The following is a 19,399-nucleotide window of genomic DNA, read 5'->3' as shown; positions in this document are numbered from 1 at the left end:
CTCTTCAGCTGGTCCCCTGGCCTTAACTAGTGCTCCTAAACTCAGCTAGTTTCTCTGGCCTCAGCTAGCTTCTCCTTGGCTTCAGCTAGTTCACCTGGCCTCAACTAGCCCCTCAATGCCCGTGTCCTGAAGGCTTTCCCAGACTTAACCCGCCCCTTGATTTCTGGCCTTGCTCATTTCAGGCCTTCACCCACACCTGGGAGGGCCCTCTACCTGCCTCCTTCCAGGACCTTCCCACAGAGCCCGAAGGCCCTGCTCAGGTGCCTCCCACCTCCGCCTCTCCCAGGGCCCACCTCCACCCGCGGCAGAGTTCCAGGGGGAGGGAGGGGCTGCAGTGCCACCGAGGGCCCACCACAGGCCAGGCCAGCCCACCCGAGTCTCTGCAGGGCTCACGGGGCCACACAACCACACCCCACGCACAGCACCCTGCTCCCCACTTTAGAGATGAGGGTGCAAAGGCTCAGAAAACCTAAGTGCCCCGAGTGAGTTCATACTTTTAGGAAATGAAAAACAAGACATCTAAACCCCACTCTGTCTGACCCCACAGCCCAGGCTGCGCCACCCCTGCCACGCCTGTGGCCTCCTTCCTAACCGTGCGGACTCCCGAGGCCCAGAACAAGCCATCAACACGCACATGCTGAGGGGACGAGGGGTGCCCCCCACTGCACATGCCCAGGATAAAGGGACAGACAATCCTGGGCTGTGGCCTGTGAGAGAGCTGACGGGCGCAGACGGCCGCCCAGACAGGACAGAACAGGGCGGTAGCCGTCCCGGGCTCTCCCCGCCAGTGCTGCTCTGGCACCAAGCAGATGCCCCCACAAGGGACCTTGGGGGCTGGGGGGGTCTCTGATGAGACCGGGCGTTTGCTTTCCAGAAGCTCCCTTCCGGTTGGAGTGAAGCCCGGGGCCCGGGCTCGCAGCCTGGAGAAGGCTCTGCCCCCAGATAGCTGGGTCTCCATGGAAATTGTTTTGCCGAGAGAAAGGAGCTATTTTAAGGACCTGCGAAGGGAGAACCTGTAGGCTGGGCTTCGGGAAGGTAGCTGAGGGAGAGAGCTTTTCTGAAAGGCTCCCTAAGTGCCCCCTATCAGGGTGGGAAAAGAACTGGAACCCAGAAAGGAGGGGCAGCCGCAGGCTGATTGACCCTGTGGACTGGCCCTTCAGGCCAGTGGGGGTGCTGGGGAGGGTGGAGATGCCCAGGCCCAGCCAGCTGCTGTTAGAGAATATCCTCTACAAAACAACACCTTCCTGTTGGCACAAAATCTGCATTCAGAGAATCATGCAGAGAAGAAAAATTTTTGCTTCTTAAAACAAATAATTGAAGCAGCCTCTGCGATCTCAGGGGTAGGGGGCCCTTTGGTGAGGAGAGCTCGTTCAGCCATCAGCCCGCTTGGTTAGGAAGCTGGTGAGCAAAAGCTGACACAAAAGAGTGATGCTCCTCGAGCCACAGTGGGGTTGTATCCCCATAAATCCTTTGCAAATTGAAAACATCACAAGTCAAGCCCTGGCCAGTGTGGCTGTCGGTTGGGAGTTGTCCTGAAAAGTGAAAAATTGCTGGTTCATTTCCTGGTCCGTGCACGTGCCTAGGTTGTGAGTCAGGGTGCTGGGTGAAGCCAGTTTGAGTCAAAGTGAAGAAAAAAATCAAAATAAAGGGTCAATTAGAGAAATTAAGGGTCCTTTGTGGTGGTACCTGTGTTGGAGCTTCAGCAAGAGGCATGAGGGGCCCTGAGCTCACTCAGGCCACTGGAGCTCAGGACCAAAGGTGACGGACGGGGAACCCAACGTGCACCCCACTCTGCCGCTCACCCTGCTTCCCCTGGGGACCCTCGGAAAGGGCACAGAGGCCGGGAGGTGCATTTTGGGTGGGGGCGGGAGCTCGAGCTCTCTGTTCTCGCCCTCAGCGTGCAGCGTGCCAGCCCACCCTGGCAGCCACTGGGTAGATGATGGATGCAGGGGGGCCTGGCTTACGGATGTTAGGGTATCTCAAGCTGTCCCTCCACCTTGGCCCTTGGCCTATGGAGTCAGAAAGCTGGTGCCAAGGGACATTGGTCAGGCTCTGTGTGGGGACCAAGGAGGGATCCTGCGGGTGTGGGCATCCCATCTGAGCAGGGGAGAAGCCAAGGTCACAGTGGGTGCCCAGTCAGTGTCTGCCAGTCCAGGGGCCATGGCTGAAGGGCAGCAAGCAGGTTGCTCCATGGCTGCCAAGAGCACCGCTCCCTTGAGCTCTGTGTGACGTCTCAGCCAGAGCAGGGGCTGAGGAGCTGGAGGTGCAGGGTCGGTGGCCCAGGCCAAGGCACCCAAGGCACATCGGGGGAAGCCAAGCAGCACCCACACTGGCCCCTTGGGCTGGGAACCTCTCCCTAACCCATGGACAGTGCAAGCTGCCTGAGAACGCTGGGAGCTGGAGGCCCCTGACCTGAGCAGTTAATACATGTTGATTGTCTTTGGAGCTTGGCCACAGACACTTCCACAAGCCGTGAGGAACTTGGGAGTGCAGGACAGCAGGTGGTGAGCGAGGGGATGACACTGGTAGAAGTGGGGTGGCTGCAGGTGCCGAGTCATGCAAACACGGGTGACATCTGCAGCTGTTCTGGATCCAGGCAGAACTTAAGACTGGGCCCAAGGAGTCCCCTCTGCTCAGTGCAATGCTCGCCCATCGCCAGTTAACCTCAACACCCTCGCCTGCCCTCACTGCCACCCCAGAGACCGGACAGCCTAGAAGCACTGGTCAAGCATCAAGAAAAACTGCCACGCTGATGGAAGCTGGGTGAGAAAGGCACTTTATTGGTCGCACAGACTGACACATGAGGGGATGTGGGGTGCGTATCCAGTCTCCAGCACTCACACACACACACTCCTGGGTTTGGTTTCCTACATTAATTCTGTTATGTGGAAAAGCAACACATGGAAAGACATCACCGATCTATCCTAGTCACCAAGGAAGCATGGCCCAAAGCCACGAGAGCTCAAAGAAAGGGCTGCAGTCCAAGAGCTGGGCACTGAGACGCCCACCCTCCGGGCAGCCAGGTGCAGGGGCAGCAGTGAAGACTCTGCTATCAGCATGATGGGACAAGCATTGGGGGACTTGGCTCGCCCTGTGGCCTGGTGGAGGCGGCCCACAGCAGGGAGGGCATGGCGGCTGGGGGGGGGGGTCCTTCCTGGTGGAGGCCGGGGCTGAAGCTGGACCTCCCCACCGAAGAGTCAGAGTCGCTTTTCCTCCTTCAAAATAAGAGCTGAGAGGACTCAGACAGATTCCTGCTCTCGACACCGGTTTTGCCCGAACCCCTGGGGCTTTAGCTAAAGCAGTTTTTGTCACTGAAGCTACAAGGTGAGGTTCCTTGTACCTAAATTAACACTTACCCTTCAGCTACCTGCAGGCCAAGCCCTGTTGTCACTCAAGCAGGGCACTGGCCTTAATTTTTAATGCTTTGCCCAAACCCCTCAGGACACGTGGTTTTGAACTAGGGGGTCTGGGAACGTGGTTTTGGTTGGCTGAAGACTCAACTCATAATGTTTGTGAAGCACTTAGCAGGTACCTGGCACATGGTGAGTGCTCGATACATGCAGCCATTATTATTATTAATATTATTATTATTTATATTTCCACCCGGAAATCAGCATTTTAGTTCCTTTCTTCAAAACAGTGACCGGAACAAGGCTCTTGGGTCCTAAGTACCAAGATCAAGCTGGGGGCCCAGGTGCGCGGGGAGCTCGTTGCCCTTCGGCGTGCTTTTCCTTCCAACCTCCGCACGTCAGGCCGAGTCTCAAAGCCGGCACGCTCTGCTGATTGCACAGAAGCTGGGTAGGAGGGGCCGACAAAGTCCCGGGAGAGATTCCCAGTGGGTTGGTGCTGCTCCTCCGGGCTCCGGGCTCGCTGGCAGCTCACCAGGTCTTCACTGCGGGCCAAGGACAGAAGGTCAGTGCCACATTCTCGCCAGGCCAGGTCTAACTAAAGGTCCCCACGTCCCTGCGTGTGGTGTGCTGGGTAGGGGTCCCTTTATCGGAGTGCCAAAGAGAGCTGATACCGAGTATATATATATATATATATATCATGTTGTATGTACGCATGGCTTACAAATACACAACTTAACGTCAATTGTAGCAGAGTAACGATATACAAAAAAATTTAAGCCTCCTCACAAAGCTATGAGACAGGCTCCCCTAAGAACCCCCTTACGTAGATGAGTAAACTGAGGCTCAAGGCACAGAGTCAGGAGGTGGGAGAAGAGGGACTCACACGCAACACAGTTGGGCTCCACAGTCGGTTATTAGCAGTGTCAGTTCTGCGTGAAAAGAAATCCATTTTATAAAAAGGAGGGGGGACACTGCACCTGAGGTGTCTGCAATACTGGGGATTTTTCAATACCAACAGTAATGACGTGTGCATGATCTGGGCTCTTTGTACTGATGCAGTCTTACTCCCATGGGCCTGACCCGGGAGGGCTCAGAGTTTATCCACAGTCCCTCCTATAACCCTTTTGCTCTTGGAGCAGGGACCTTCATGAGAGCCCTGGGTTCAAATCCCGACCCCACCCCCTCCTCGTGGAACAGCCCAGAACCACTGTTAACTGGAATCCACTCCTCGGCTGACGGGCTGTTATCACGCATATCCACACACACAGGTCTGTGCAAGCACAGGAGCTCCCATGCACACAGGTCCTTGGCACAGTGGTTGTCATGCATGTGCGATGCATAAACATGAGCCTACGTGCATGCACTCCTCAGCACGGTGGTTGTGTCACTTGCACGTGTACACACGCATACACACACCCACCCCCACATGCACCCCAGCGCACCTGCGTGGCAGCCCTGCTGAGCGGCGAGTCCTCGGGCGGCCGGTGCTTGCCCTGGTAGGGGAGCTCGGTGTTCTCTCGGTAGTCGCGGCCCTTGGAGTACTGCAGGTGCAGGACTGCCGGGCTCTTGACCGGGAGGGGTGGCCGTGGGGCCGGGGTGGGCAGGGCCTGCTGGCTCTGCTCCGACCTGGAAGGCTTGACGGGCCTCTTGGCCGGCACTGGGACTTGGACGCCGGCGGGGGGCTTGGCCTTTCCCTGGCTCTTGTCCCCGGTGGCGGGCCAGCCCTCAGCAGAGGTCGAGCAAGTGAAGGAGCGGAGCCGGGGTGTGGGACTGAGGAAGGGTGTGGGTGTGGGCGTGGGCACCGGCTTGCCCGTCCCCTTGCTACCCTCGGCCTCCTGGGCTTTGGAGAGCAAGATGCTGGGCGACAAGGAACCTGTGTCCGGGCCTGGCGGGGGCTCCTTCCTCAGCATTTTGGGAGACTCCTGCTCTCTCCTGGGAGCCGGCTTAGGGAAAGAGCTCACAGACCCGTACAGCGGGTTCTCGAACATCTCGGGCTTGGCCAGCGTGGGCTCCTCCTGAGGCAAAGGTTCTGGGTCGCCAGGCCTGCAGCAAGAGAAAGAGGAGGCGGGAAACCCATGGGAATGACAGCTTGATGCCTGTGGGGTTTTCTTCGGCAGCTGGCGGAATGTCTGGCCGCGGAGGGAGGCGGCAGTTGCACAACGATGCGAAGCGCTGAGCTGCTCACTTTCAAATGATTAATCTATGTTACGTGAGTTTCCTCTCAATTAAAAACAAAATTAAACATGAAAGGAAGAGAAACTGTGTGACTCGTGTGTTGATGATCACGTAGGTAACCTCCGTTATCGCTTGGACCTTTTCCACTCTAAAAACTGTTCACAGGGCCCTGGCTGGTGTGGCTCAGTGGACCGACTGCCGGGCTGTGAAGCAAAGGGTCGCCAGTTCAACTCCCAGTCAAGGCGCATGCCTGGGTTGCAGGCCGGGTCTCCAGTAGGGGGCACACAAGAGGCAAGCACACGTTGATGTTTTTCTCCCTCCCTTGCCCTCTCTAAATATAAATAAATAAAATTTTTAAGACAAAACAAAAAAACCTGTTCACAGGGAAGCGTGGGCTCACGGCACCAATCTCAAAACCTGCCCCCTGGCCCTCGTCAGACAAGCCCCTCCTCACCAGCCCTGCCCCTCACTGCTGCTGCAGGCCTGTCTTCCTGGCTCCCGGCCCCTTCGAATCCCGCAGCCTCTCTGATGTCTCTAGCAAATGCTGCTCTGACCCCTGGGGAATGGAAGCCTTACAGGTGACCAGAGGTCCTCGGTCCCCATCTGTGCTACCTGAGGGTCCCAGTTCAAGGAGTCTCATTTAACAGACCCGTGAGATCCGCCATGTGCCTCAGACAAAGGAGTCAGCCATGAATGGGACAAAATCTGGGCTCGGGAGGCTGACAACCCTGGCGGACACAGTGCTCTCCCAGGCGGGATCCTGGTGACCACAGTTCCTCCCTGGCCTCCCCAAGTGGGGGAAAAAAATCTGTGGTCCCACGGGCAACTGCAGGGAAGCTGCAGCAGGGGAAGAAGCCTGCAGCGAGAAAGTGGGCCTGCTGCTGACGAATGGCCAGAGGGAGCGCCTCGTGGTGGGCCAAAGGAGGTGAACAATACCCCCGTTTTTCTGTCTCCTGATTTCTTATGGCTCTTACTAGACAAAGGTGTTTCTGCTGAGCCAATGAGAGCCAGGAACGGGAACCCATTTAACTTTCTGGCCAGTGGCATAATGTCCCAGGAGAGTCTTCTGGGTTCTGCTCTCTGCAAGAAAGAGGCTGCTGTGGAGAAAATGTGGGTCCCTGGGAACCCACTGACTGCAGGCCATGTGGCCTCTTACCAACAGAAGGTGTCCTGACACCGGCTCAAAGGTGCTGAGCAGCCAAGGCAAACGGGCTCTTTGGGGGGTAAGATGGGGGCTGCAGGGACAGGGAAAGATGGCATCCTTGCGCAGGTGCCAAGGAGACAGCATGACATGGGGCGTCGGGGAGGCGAGCCTCAGGGACATGCCAATGGGGGCTTGACTGTGGACTTAGTTTTTTGGCTCATTCCCCTTTGTAAATCGAAGTACCCACTGAGCTAAAGCCAGCCCAGCTCATTCCCCTTTGGAAAGACCCGGAAGCAGTCGTGTAATGAGGAATGTTGGAGCCTTGAAAGAAAACTTTGGAAAGCCACCCCTCTACCTCAGGACATCCTGTCACCGGTCTGGACCCTCAAAGACCTGTGCTGGGAGTTAGCCCAGGGAGGAAGGGGTAGGGACGCATAAACAGCACTGACCAGAAGCTTCTACTGAAGAGGTAAGAAGGAGAAAAGCACAATGTACGATCTGACCCCTGACAGCCACTCTCAGCGACTGAGCTGGGAGGAGCGGGTTCACCTGAGAGTTAGGGGCAGGCCTGGGAACCAGGCCCTGGGGGTCATCCTTCGGGTGGTCCCAAAGCTCAGCCCCTGCGACAAGAGCAGCAATGGCCCCACTCTGGGAGGGGCTGCTGTCACTCTGCCAGAGGGGAAAGCTTGGTTGGGTCTGGGGAGACTGGGAAAACCACAAAAAGATGGAAAAAGCCTTATTTCCATGGCCCAAGGTGAAAGGAAACCAACTCCCATTGCAGGCCTCGGCTGTGGAGTGAGTGAGCCAGCATCCAGGGCACAGAGTTCCCTCCCACGGCAGAAGGACTCCACCTCTGAGACGTCGGAGTCATTTGGGTCTGAAGCAGCCAAGCGCTCGGCAGGGCCTGACAAGAGCCGTCTATCCAACTAACCGCACGGCTTTGGTCCAGGGCCAGCAGCTGTTCAGGTGTGCCCAGGACTCCTGGGTTTCCCAGGATGTGGGATTCTCAGTTCAAAGAAGGGGACAGTTTGGGGCAAACTGGGGTGGCTGGTCATCCTACTAGGGTGTAGGGAAACAGTGGGGTGACACGGAGGAAGCCAGTGACACCCCCTTTTCCGCAGCCTTTGCTCAGGCTGAGCCAAGGCCTGAGCAGTTAAGAGGGCTGCTGACCTCTGACCTCCAACCCCTCCTAGGTGAGTGGTGAGCTTAAAATGCCACCTGGGGGGGCCCTGCCCACAGATGTCCCCGTTCTAAGCTGTCTCCTGTGAAGCTGGAGGGAGTACACTCCCCACTCCGTTCCAAACTGTGCGCTGTGTTCAACTGGTTAAGCACAAAGATACACTAACTTCAGGAACTGAGAAATGCTCTACTTAAGTCATCTCCTTGTTCTATGTGGTGGTCCACAGATCGGTTTCCTGGGCTGGTGGAGAGAGGACTTTGCTAAAAAGGCACCTCGGCACCCAGCAAGGCAGCCTCCAACCTCAGTTTCATTTTTTCTTCCTTCTAAACATCATCAACACATTCGGAAAACTGAGGTACAGAGAGGGCTATGGTGGGCTCGGGGCAGGTCCATTCGCTGATCCTCTCTGGCCCTCCTGCTGGCCACCCTCCTCCCTTTCCATTCATCTACCCATTTTTAATTTTTTTTTTTTTAGAGAAAAAGCTTAAGGAATAAAACTATACACTGCCTCTCGACAAGGACAGAAGCGGAAAGAGGGAGATGCTGTCAGACAGCACTCCTGTCCCTGGGTTCTAGTGACAGAAAGCACGACAGAGACACAGAACAGCCCGGAAAGGGGGGAGGGTGGCCCCCCCGAAGCCATCACGAACAGCGAAGAGAGCCACCGTGGAAAGACGATGCCAGTGCTATATTGCACATCTTCACAGGGCTCTGCACTTTTCGTGTCCATCTGTCACGCACGGCTACTAGCAACTCGCCGGGTTCCACACAATGCTGATGAGTGAGTCTGCTTGGTTCCCGTGGCTTCGTGAAGGGCGGCTGTGGCGGTGGCTGCCTGGCCTGGGCTCCTCCCTGGCTCTCTCCCCCTGACCCCTGTAGTTCTAGACACAGGTCAGCGTTCTCTGACCTCCAGGCCTTTCCTGAAATTTCCGGGCCCAAGCCCCTCCCTCCGCAAGCCAGCTGCTCCCTCCTGGCCTCAGCCGCTTCTTTCCCCGACTGTTCTTACCAGCAGAGACAGGAAAGCTACATGGGGGAGCAGGCAGCGTGTGGCCGGGAGCAGAGAGGGACTTCTACGTGGAAAGTCCCCCACCCCTGTTCCTCGGGGGCCTCCAGGGAGTGGCAAGCGGCCCAAGGGTTCACTGGTTCTAGAAATGTATTTTCCAATACATGTAATTTTAGTACAAGGGCGCTGGACGATGCTGTGTATAATGCGCAGTCTTCTGCCCAAATTTTTTAGGGAAAAATAAGCTGCACATCCTGCATGGGTATAATGATCACACATCCTGGGTATAATAACCCCGTGTATAATGTACACAAAAACGTGGGTGTGCATTATGCACGGCAAAATACAGTCTTTTTCTTGACGGTATCTTTAAAATGTTCTATTTAAAAAATCTTTCAAGTCACACCCACAGGCTAGGACGACATGTCCTTCTCCGGTGCCCATCTCGTTCCAGGCCCCGAGGATGAGTCAGGGACCGAGGCGGACATCCGCCCCTGCCCTCCTGCAGCTGCTATCGGGGCTGGGTCCCCAGCAGCGAGGCCCCGGGGACCGGGGAGGCCTCAGCGGAGGGTGCGCTCACCTGGACTCCTGCATCCTGGGGCCGGGGCCCCGGGTGGCTGTGGAGGACGAAAACTTCTTGGGTGATATGGGCGGTTGGGAGGGGGGTGTCGGAGGGCTCTCCCCCCTCCCAGGTCCCAGGGCGGAGTCCTTGAGCGGCTGGTCGTAGCTCCAGGCTGTGGGCTGCTGGTCGGGGGACAGGGCCTGTTTCATGTGCCCCAAGGACCCCATGCCGATATAATTGGGGTTGATGATTTCAGTGATGCTGGAGCCCGTGCAGAGAGGGACCCTGTGGGTGACACACACAAAGCCCCGTATCAGGTCTCCCCTCCCTCCTGTGGGTCAGGTGTCTGACCTCTTGCAGACAGTGTCTCCGATGTTCCTCAGCACCCCTCAGGATGTCCTCCACTCCCTCGCTATGGGGGGGGGTGGACTCATCCACCCACCCACCCGTTCATTCATTCGCAAGGCACAGCAGTTTCTGCACGCCCAGGAGTGCCGGGCCCTGGGCCAGGCAGCAGGAGCACGGCTGGGAAGGAGGCAGTACAGTCCCTGCCCCGCTGGAGCTCAGGTCTGGTGGAGGAGGAGACAAACCAAACCCACTCAGGGACCGGGGCACCTGGCGTTTCCACGGTGCTGAAGTCTGACTGAGTCACCAAAGAGGCAGAGCGGGGCTGGCAGGAAGGATGAGGAAGAGACAAGTTATTGCCATGGCCCTGAGGGATGAGGGGCTTAACTGCTCCGGGGGCGGTCCGAGGGCCCACAAGCCAGCGGGGAGAAGGGAGTGAGGGCTGTCGAGGAGGGCGGGGCCAAGTGGCCGTGCAGGAGGGCAGGCTGGGGTGGAGGCACGTGGGGCGTCTCTCCCAAGACGTTTCAACGTGCACATCGGCGTGTGAGCGTGAGAATGGAAGTGGCCACGTGGGCATTTGAAGATGAGGGCACAAAGGTCAAGGCTAGAGCCTCACATATGGGGCAGTCTGAGCAGATGGCCCAGGCTCGGGCAAGGTGGCCTGAGACACTAGCACCGTGCTGCCTCTTGGGGACAGAACTGTTGTCCCTCTTCGTAAGACAGCGCCATCATGAGAACAAACTACCAGATTCTGAGGATCCAGGTTAAAATGGACCCTCCCAGCGCCCATGCTCTCAGCCAGCCTGGTTTCGTGCCTGCTATTCACACGCTTACCAGTAGAAAGAACGATGGCTTGCAGGCCTGCACTGACCCCGACTCTGGAGCCGAGCTCACGTGCGAGAGCCACAATGTTTTCATCAATGGGATAATAGTGGAGAAAAGGATCGGAAGGAGATACTTAGCATCCATGGCTACAGCCACCAGAAGTTGGAAGCAGACAAAGGAATGGTCTGGAGATGTGAGTTCCCGTGTTCCTGGTGGGGGGGGGGTTGGCGTGTGTGGGAGCTGGATGGATGGACAGGTGGTGTCAGGACCAAAGGGGCCAGCACACTGGGCTCTGCAGTGGCTTTTGGACGTCCCATCAGCAGGTAAACAGACACAGAGACTGTGGTAGCCTTCACCGGCTTCGTTCTGGGACTTGAGGCCCCATCAGAGCTGAGGAGACACTTACAATGGCCCGTTATTGCCAGTCCTGGTTCCGGCAAGAGCAGCCTGCGTGTGCCCCCTCACCCTGCTTCCGGTGATTTCTCCCCTTAGTAACAGGACAGCGTTGGCTGTCTACAGGGCCAAAACTGCCCATGTTGCCCATCCACAGGAGACTTGGCATCAGCCGTCTCCACACGTGTTTTCTCCTGGATGGGGCCTCGGTCTGGGCGATGAGTGCCTAAGTCAGGGACAGCACTTTTCTGCCTTGGTTTCTCCAGAACCCGTCACACAGTAGGTGTCAACCCAAGTCACACTAATCCCCACAAGGCTGCAGGTTAGTGGACCGACACCTTGGAGCCGGAAGCAGGACAGCGCCTCTTCCCCTCCGGGTCGTTGGTTTCTCTGCTCCACCTACCCTCCCCTGGGTCCTGAGTTTGCAAGGCCAGCTCGTCTGCAGTGAAACCCTGGCGACCCCCCTGCTCTACCTGTTGGCAGGTTCCCACTGCTTCATGGGGTCGTGGCTGGTGAAGCTCTTCAGACACCTGGGCCCGCTGGCCTCATCCCGCTCGGTCTTCACGAAGTCTGCAGGGAGAGGGCCAGGAAAGACAGCGAGTGAGGGCCCAGCGTGCGGAGTCCGGACCAGGAGAGCAGAGGTTTCTACGGACCTGCCGGAGTGCGTGGTGGATGCTGGCTGCCTGGGAAGGTGGGCTCAGCTAGATTTGGACGCCTCACCAGAGTTCAGTGATTGATTAGTTCTGTCTGCCATGGCTCCAGAGGGAGGAGAATTGGTACATGGGACCCAGACAGGTCATTTCATGTGACACTTCCAAATTTTGTCCCTTGTTGGCAAGGGACAAAGCAGGCAAATTATTCTTGGCAGATCCTAATAAAACAAATATACAGCCCTGACTGGTGTGGCTCAGTGGACTGAGTGCTGGCCTGCGAACCAGAGTCACCAGTTCGAGTCCCCGTCAGGGCACATGCCTATGTAGCGAGCCAGGTTCTCGGGAGGGGGCACTCGAGAGGCACCCATTGCTGTTCTCTCTTTCTCTCCCTTCCCCCTCTCTAATTAAAAAATACATACATAACAAGGTGACTACCCCGGAACTTCTGGTACCAAAGCCCCCCCCTTCATGGGCTTAAAGGACAGATGGGACGTGTCTTCATTCCCAAGTCTAGTGTATGGTTGTAGAGGTCCCCTCACTCCAACCCAAGGTACTGCTAGAGAAAGGAGCTCCCCCGTCCATGCGAGGCAGCACCCCGATGGCCCAGCGCCCCGCAAGGAGCACTGGGTGCCAGACAGTCCCCAGGCGGGGAGCCCTGTTGCCTTGCTGTCACATGAGACAGGACCCCATCACGTTTACAAATTCTGCCCAGCACCGGGTGCACCTGTGCCTTCACTGGGTCTGGCTGCTTCCTCAGCGTATGACCTTCAGCCAAGCACTTTGTGCCTCCGTTTCCCTGCCTACCACACAAGGGTGATGCCTGGCTCTCAGGCAGCACAGTCAACGGCTTTGCCGAGAGGAGCCTCACTCCTGTCCCTAACCCTGCAGCATTGCAGGGGGTGTGGGGATGGTGGGGGCGGTGGCGCCTGCTTACCGTACAGCTTCTCCCTCATCTTGCCCTGGGAGGTCTGCAGCTTGATCTCCCCCCGGAAGTGACCGGTCATCTCTCCGTGGTGGGTGAGAGGCGTGTAGATGGGGAGCTCAGTTTCCGTGGCCTCTAACCGTAGAGCAATGCAGCCCTCACCTGGGGGCATGGCAGGGACAAGAGTCAGGTCGAGACCCCACCGTTTCACAGGAGAAACATGGAGAACCTGCCCCGGAGAGTTAGCTCTGCAAACAAAGATGGGCCTTTGAAGCAATGGCCAAGGCGGGGACCATCGAATAAACCCGCAGACCGACGAAGGCCCCAGCAACCTGGGGAGAAGTCTCAGAAGTTACAGCAGGCCAACTCCATGTAGACTGGTTGGTGTGAAAAATACAGGAAATCAGAGAGAATCCAGAGGAAAAACAGAATTAAATCCTAATCTGGCGGCTGGAAGGAATGACAACTTTCCAAGGTTTGAAGCTGTCGGAAATGACAAAATAAGACTGACAGGTAAGAGGATATAAAAGTTTAAAAGTTTTATACGGGGGTGGGGGGTGGGGGGGAAGAGAATGAGATGATTGACTGGAACCATTCACTGAAGTCAGCTTCACAAAGCGGGACTTTATCTGAACTCACGAGGAACTCCTCAAAATTGAATCCCCAGCTGTTAAATAGGCAGGTCACCCAAACAGTCATTTCACACAAAAGAACTGTAGCTGGTTAATTTCAATAAATGGAAACCCATCCAGCCTCGGGAGCCGTCAGCCACGCACATGAAGGCAGCACCAAGGGGCTCTCACGGATGTGAACTCTGCCCCAAATAGAAGGAAGGAGATGCCCAGTGCCAGCCAGGATCGGGCAAACCCATGCCCCGGGATGTGGCAGGGTCAGCATGGGCCATCAGCTTGATAACAAGGGCCAACGATCATGAACGTGTTCTTATGCTCTGACCAGCAAACAGGGGAACTCATCCTAAAGAGATGACCCCAAATAATTTTAAAAAAAATGTAGCTTCAGGAGAACAAAAATGCCCCCAAATAGATCCATCTCAGCTTCATTGATCATACTAACAAATATCACTGGCAGTAATAGTAATAAAGGCGACTTTAAAGAATGAGAAGACAGCACACCCAGGGAATATTATGAAGCCAGGAAAAAGGCTTCACGAGGCAACAATCACGAGGACCGTGGGGGAGAATCACGGAAAGTGGGTCTTACTGAATACAAGGCAAGGAAAGTAGAATATAAATGGCATCTCCGGACGACTAGAAAGGTAGAAATCTGTGTACACATGCGTAAAGATGCAAGCATGAAGCCACAACAGAAAGGACTGGTGCAGCGGGGTGGGGTGGGGGGAGACTGCCGGGGGGTCTTTCTCTGTTACTATTACAGCGTGCTCTTTGCAAGCACGCATTCCGAGAAGAGGCAACAAAGGAGGCAAACTGTACTGATCAAGGAAATAGGACCCACAAGACCCGAGTTCCTGGTTCCTGCCACCGAACCTGTGGATTCTGCATCCACACGGAGCCTTTCTCTTTTCCCCGTCGTGACAGACAGGAGATTCAGCTCCAGAGCCCCGATACCCCAGGCTCTGTCTGCCCCTGCCCCGGCTCAGGGACCCTCTTTCCAGTGCTGTACTGGGAGGGGGTTAAAGGCATGATTCTGGAGCTGGGCTGCCTGGGTTCGAGTCTAAGACCACACTGTAGCTTGTCAAAGTCACTCTGACAGTAGTTTGTCAAAGTAGCTCCATGACCTTGAACAAGTCACTTCATGTCCTCACCTCTGCAACAAGGGCAGTGACTGTCCTTCCATCCCAGGGCTTTGGCCGAGTCTGTACAGCGGGTGACCAGCACCCAGGGGTACCTTTTGTGACCACGCCTGTCTCCAGCCTTCCACCGTCAGCACTGAGCACCTTCAAATTCCTTCCGCTGAAAGCAAATGCCCTCCCCAGACCGGGTTCGCATTCTCGCCTGCCTCAGACCCCCCTCTTCCTCTCCCCCATTCACTCCCTAACCACCTGCAAATGCCATCTCACCACAGCCACGATGGTCCCCGAGTCACTCCGAGGGCCACGATGAGTTATTTTGTTGGGTCTCTCGGGCACATCTGCCATCATGACCCTGCCGCCTTCTCAGACCAGCTCTGACCTCGTCCCCAACGCCACAGCCTCTGGCTGTGCTTGTCAGCCCCCTGGGCCGGTCCCTCACCACAGCGGACCGGGGTCAGGAAACGGAAAGCCCAGCTCCTCGAACCAGGAGTGCAGGGCCGTCCTCACCCCGCTGTCCCCAGTTCCCAAAGCCAGACCGTGTCCCTGCGCACCACCTCTCAGACTCACCCAGCCTCTCCATCTTTACCGCCATTACTTTCACTAGGACCTGCCTCTCACCTGGATCCTTGCCAACACGTCTGTAAGAGGGAGGGCTGATCACACGTTTGTGTGCTCCGAGGACCAGGTGTTTATCCCTAGGTTTATACGAGGCTCCTTGATCAGGCTCTTGCCTCCAGCCTCCCTCTGGCCACCTACCCTCTCACTCCATGCTGTAGACACACTGAGTGTGCCAAGTGCCTGACCCTGGGCTGGAGCCGTGGACAGGCCGACGATGTTAACAGAGGATGATGTCTCCCTAGTAGCATAGCACAGTTGGTGGGTCCACTGGCCGGGCCGCTGTGCAATGCTGGGCAGACCTGGGTTCAGATAAGGGCTCAGCCAGCTCCTACCTCTGTGACTTGGGCAAGTCCCTCACCCTCGCCGAGCCTCGGTTTTCTTATCTATGAACTGGGAGAATAGTGTCTGCTTCATACAGTCTTGTCAGAATAAAATTTTAAAATGCCTGCGAAGCATCCGGCACTGAATCGGACACAGCAGTCTCGGGATGTGGGGGGAGTGGCTGCTGCAGCAGAAGGGGCGACTGACCAGTGACTGTTCCCTGGCAGCCCTGGCCTAGGGCAAGGAGTGGCAGGTGGGCTTCCTGTGACGGAGATGCCGCCGCCTCCCTGACATCAGAGGCCACCAGTGAACAGCAGATAAGGCATCTGAGGGACCACGGGACCCTTACCGTAGGACTCGTCACTGTCGGATGACTTAATGCTAATCAGGATGTGCTGGTCCAGCAGGTACTCGGGGTCGGAAATAATGGGCTTCAGCTGCAAAGAGAAGGGCATGAGCTTAGAGGAGACAGGTCAGGGACAGGCAGGTGAGGGTCGCCGGCCCAGAGGAGGGGAATGCTGGAGAAAGCAGGCCTGTAGGTGTTGTGATGAAGCACATTTGAATCTGCTGTTCGTGCCCAGAGAGCAGGAAGGAAGCCATAGGTGCTCCATACCCAGCGAGGTGATGGTGGGCTTAACTTCCTTTCCCGTCCCCCCCATCACACTGCCCCCCAGGCCCCAAACATGCCACACCTTCACTGTCTCCCTTGCCCTCCTTTGCCATCCCCAGGGGCCAGGCAGGCAAGCCAAAAGGGACAGGACCAGAAACCAGTTCCGAGTGCACCCACCCCACCTCAGGCCCCCGAGCAGGGGGCTGCTCTAGCCCTGGCTTCTCCCAGGATGGAGGCTGCGGTGACGGTGGCACCCCGAGGTCTATGTGTCTGCCCGTGCGGATGCCCGGTGGGTCTGGAGTATCCTGTGGGTAGGTGGCTCAGTGGCTGAGAGGCACAGAGAGACCCAGATAGAGACCCTTGGTGTGGGTCTGGTGTCATGTCGAGTGACAGAAAGTTCCAGAACAAATGACTGGACATTGCAGTGGGAGCTCTGAGGCATCTTGGGGTTCCAGAGATGCACCAACCATTCTGTTCACTGACTTCTGTTCATGGCCTGGTGGCTGCCTCAGTTAGACCCGGGGCTGGGTGCTGCAGAAGCAGGAGGCCCCGCCCTCCCAGGGAAGCAGCGGGAGCAGGGGGCTGCCATTAGACGGGGAATGTCTGGGTGTGCACCTCACCATGGCGCAGGTGGCAGGAGAGTGTTGGGCGTCTCGAAGGGGTTGAGAGGGTGAAGTGAGAGGAGGGGCTCGGGGAGCAGGAGGCCGTGAGGTTCCTGAGGGGCTGCAAGAGCAGATGAGGCTGAAGATGAAGGGGGCTGGGAGCCAAGGAGTTTGGGCTCATCCCATGAGCCACCAGGGAGCTCTCGGATAAAGAAGGGTGTGCCAGGATGAGACGGGCACCACAGCAAATTCCATTAGGCTTCCAGATGCCTGGGCAAGAAGACGGAAGGATGGAGACAGGTGGGAGGTGGCGGTGGGGGAGAGGAGGGAACAGGGACGGAGCACTGGGTCTTGGCGGTGGTCAGAATGTGGGGACAGGAGTACCTAGGGGTCCCTGAAGTGGATAGGGTGTGGCAGGGACGGGGACACGGGCCTCCTTCCTGACTTGAACACAGGAGGAAACAAGCATTTGGGTGCTGCGTGGGGGCAGCTGGGAGAAGCAGGAGGGTGGGTGGGAGCCCAAATCCACCTGGATGCAGGTGAACCTGAAAACAGCCCAGGATGCCTGACAGCTACACCCCCAGTCAGAGTGCACCTGGACTAGCATACTGGGGTTTGGGCGTGGCCTCTGCTTCTGAGACGACAGGGCCTTCGTGAGCGTGGCCCGAGAGCTGGTTCCAGTCACCAGTGAGTGCCAGCGCGGGCAGCCCAGCCCCTCAAAACCTGCCTATACACCCCCGCAGCCTTGGGAGAGGACAGGTCCCTCCAGCCATGAAACCATCCTCCAAAACTCATCTCGGGTGTCACCTCTGAGGGGACCCTCTGGGAGAGGCCGAGACCCCGCCCCATGTGACAGATCATCCCAGCCTTGCACACTGCCCCTGTGCCACCTCCTTATTGTGTGACGCCCAGCATGCACACCCAGATGTGTTCACCATCAACTGAACATCCCCAAACCGTCCTGGGTTCCAGGGAGAAAACTGGGCTTTTCTGCAGTAAAGACCAATGTGTTCCCACTAAGGTTTGCCTACGTGTTTTAAATTGTAGCCCTCTGCTCGCACGGGCCACAGTCACCTCAAGTTCTGCGTTCACGTCCACATAGGAGCCAATGGCCTCCTCTCCACATCTGCACTTGACCCTCCGAGCCAAGTCAGGGCTGACCAGGCAAAGGAGCACTCACTCACTGTGGGGGCCTCGGGGCATGGGTCCTTGGTCTGTCACTGAAGTCGGGTGACCATGAACAAACCTCTCTAAGATCTGCCTCAGTTTCCTTCTTTGTCAAGTCATGTGGTCAGCCAAGGCAACCTCTGCATCCCTCCCACAACCCCTTATAGGAATTGAAATCCATTTAGAAACATTGGGGCCACTAGCCACAGGACCGAGTTTAACCACTACTGAGAACAGAGAGCCGGGGGCTGAGGGCGGGCAGGTCTGCAGTGGCCTTGTCCAAGTTCGGCACCAGATGGAGCGCCGTCACTGTCCAGTGCTGCGTGGCTGGGAGACCGGCCCTGGGGGTGTCCTGTTCTTGAGTTACCTTTGGAAGGGTCTCGCCAAACTTCACCACCAGCTCCCCTTCACTCCCTTCTTCATTTTCCCCTTCCTGACTCTTGACGAAACCTGTCGGAGGACAAGGAGGCCGGTTTTCAGAGAACAGGCTCCCAGGGCCGCCCCACCTGGGCCAGTGGAAGTGCCACCTGCCTCCTGGGGGTGCAGGGCCCACGGCATCGTTTGGGGGTCGGGCTTGCTGGGGATTCTGTCTCGGCACAGGGGATGGTCATTTGCCAACGGGGTCTACTTATTTTTAGGAAAATCAGATTTTTCTCCTTAAGGGCTCCTTTGTGTGACAAACCAGGCAACAAAGAAATCGCAGCTTCGCAGGCAAGGAGACTAGGAACCGACAGCTCTCCCACGCCGCTCAAGATGGCAGCCTTTGAAAGGCTAATTTAAGCCTCCTAATATGCTGTTTCCATAGAGATGTATGCAAATGTCTCAATAATTTATTAAAAACACCCACACAAAAGTCCTCATCCTTTTTGGAAGTACTTTGCCCCTGCTTGGTGAACTGGGACCTGGAGACCTCACAGGACGTGGAGAAGGTGGGTCTCTTGGGCCCAGGGGCGTCCGAGAAGGGAGGGGGTGGGGCAGCACTGCAGCCAGGGGTGCGGGTCTTCTTCCTGATTTCTGGAACTCTCCACCACCCCCTCACCTCCTGTCCCCCACCCCACCACTACCACCAACACTGCCCGGACCATCTCAGAGAGAAGACCTGGGAACCCCACAGGTCTGCCCACATGGAACGGCCTCAGACAACATGCCCGGAAGTGTCACCGAGAGGGGAGTTTTGTGCTAACTGCTGCTGGCTGAGGGGAGGCTCCAGACGCCCTGGGAAAGCTGTCCGTGGCGCAGGAAAGAGCAGAGGACTCCGGGGAAGAGCAGGCGGCTCGGGGCCTGGTGCTGACCCCAGGGGCTCTGTACCTTCGCCCAGGACCCTCTGGTTCCATCAGAGCTGGGCCTGGAGGGACCCTCGAGTGGTCTATACTCTGCTCTGAGGGGCAAGGAAAGGATCCAGCTGCCTAGTCACCTGCAAGGGGTTGAGGGGTTGTGACCTCAGTGACTGCCCTGTCTCTGGAATGGAGCATCGCAGACTCCCCCACACCACTGGTGTCCCCTTGTACCCTCTGCCTGCACGCCCACTTCTCTGACCCCCTGAAATGCATCCATGAGTCCTTCCCTGAGAGGAGCAATGGGGCAAAGGACCACCCATGGAAAGGCAACTTGAGCAGAAGGAAGTCCCACAAGCCCTTACTCTCCAAGCAGCTCGAGTGGAACTCCAGGTAGAATTTGGTCTGGGACTTGGTCTTCAGGGTGGCGAAGCATCTGAGAAACTCGATCTGCCCTTGGCTGTCGACAGTCCCGGGGCCTGGA

The 19,399-nt window shown here is 57.0% G+C and overlaps 1 protein-coding gene across 2 annotated transcripts in view; it reads right to left on the bottom strand.

Annotated features, from left to right (window-relative positions):
• Window positions 1-2,753: 2,753 nt before the first annotated feature.
• The window catches only part of INPP5D (inositol polyphosphate-5-phosphatase D), a 110,215-nt gene continuing 93,569 nt past the window's right edge, over window positions 2,754-19,399 (bottom strand). Inside the window, exons 20-28 of one of the 2 annotated variants that reach the window (XM_053655249.1) lie at window positions 19,281-19,394; window positions 18,009-18,091; window positions 15,612-15,699; window positions 12,565-12,714; window positions 11,451-11,547; window positions 9,433-9,699; window positions 4,793-5,393; window positions 4,234-4,279; window positions 2,754-3,892 (exon numbers count right to left, since the gene is read on the bottom strand). In XM_053655249.1, coding sequence (XP_053511224.1) covers window positions 4,274-4,279; window positions 4,793-5,393; window positions 9,433-9,699; window positions 11,451-11,547; window positions 12,565-12,714; window positions 15,612-15,699; window positions 18,009-18,091; window positions 19,281-19,394 — 1,406 coding nt within the window. In that variant the 3' untranslated portion in view covers window positions 2,754-3,892; window positions 4,234-4,273. The remainder of the gene's footprint in view (window positions 3,893-4,233; window positions 4,280-4,792; window positions 5,394-9,432; window positions 9,700-11,450; window positions 11,548-12,564; window positions 12,715-15,611; window positions 15,700-18,008; window positions 18,092-19,280; window positions 19,395-19,399) is intronic. The other variant, XM_037143965.2, reaches the window with a different exon arrangement.

The sequence above is a fragment of the Artibeus jamaicensis genome, unplaced genomic scaffold, assembly GCF_021234435.1.
Source record: "Artibeus jamaicensis isolate MK-2021 breed Jamaican fruit bat unplaced genomic scaffold, CSHL_Jam_final contig_944, whole genome shotgun sequence".
Lineage (NCBI taxonomy): Eukaryota > Metazoa > Chordata > Mammalia > Chiroptera > Phyllostomidae > Artibeus > Artibeus jamaicensis.
This window is presented reverse-complemented; position numbering and strand designations above follow the sequence as displayed.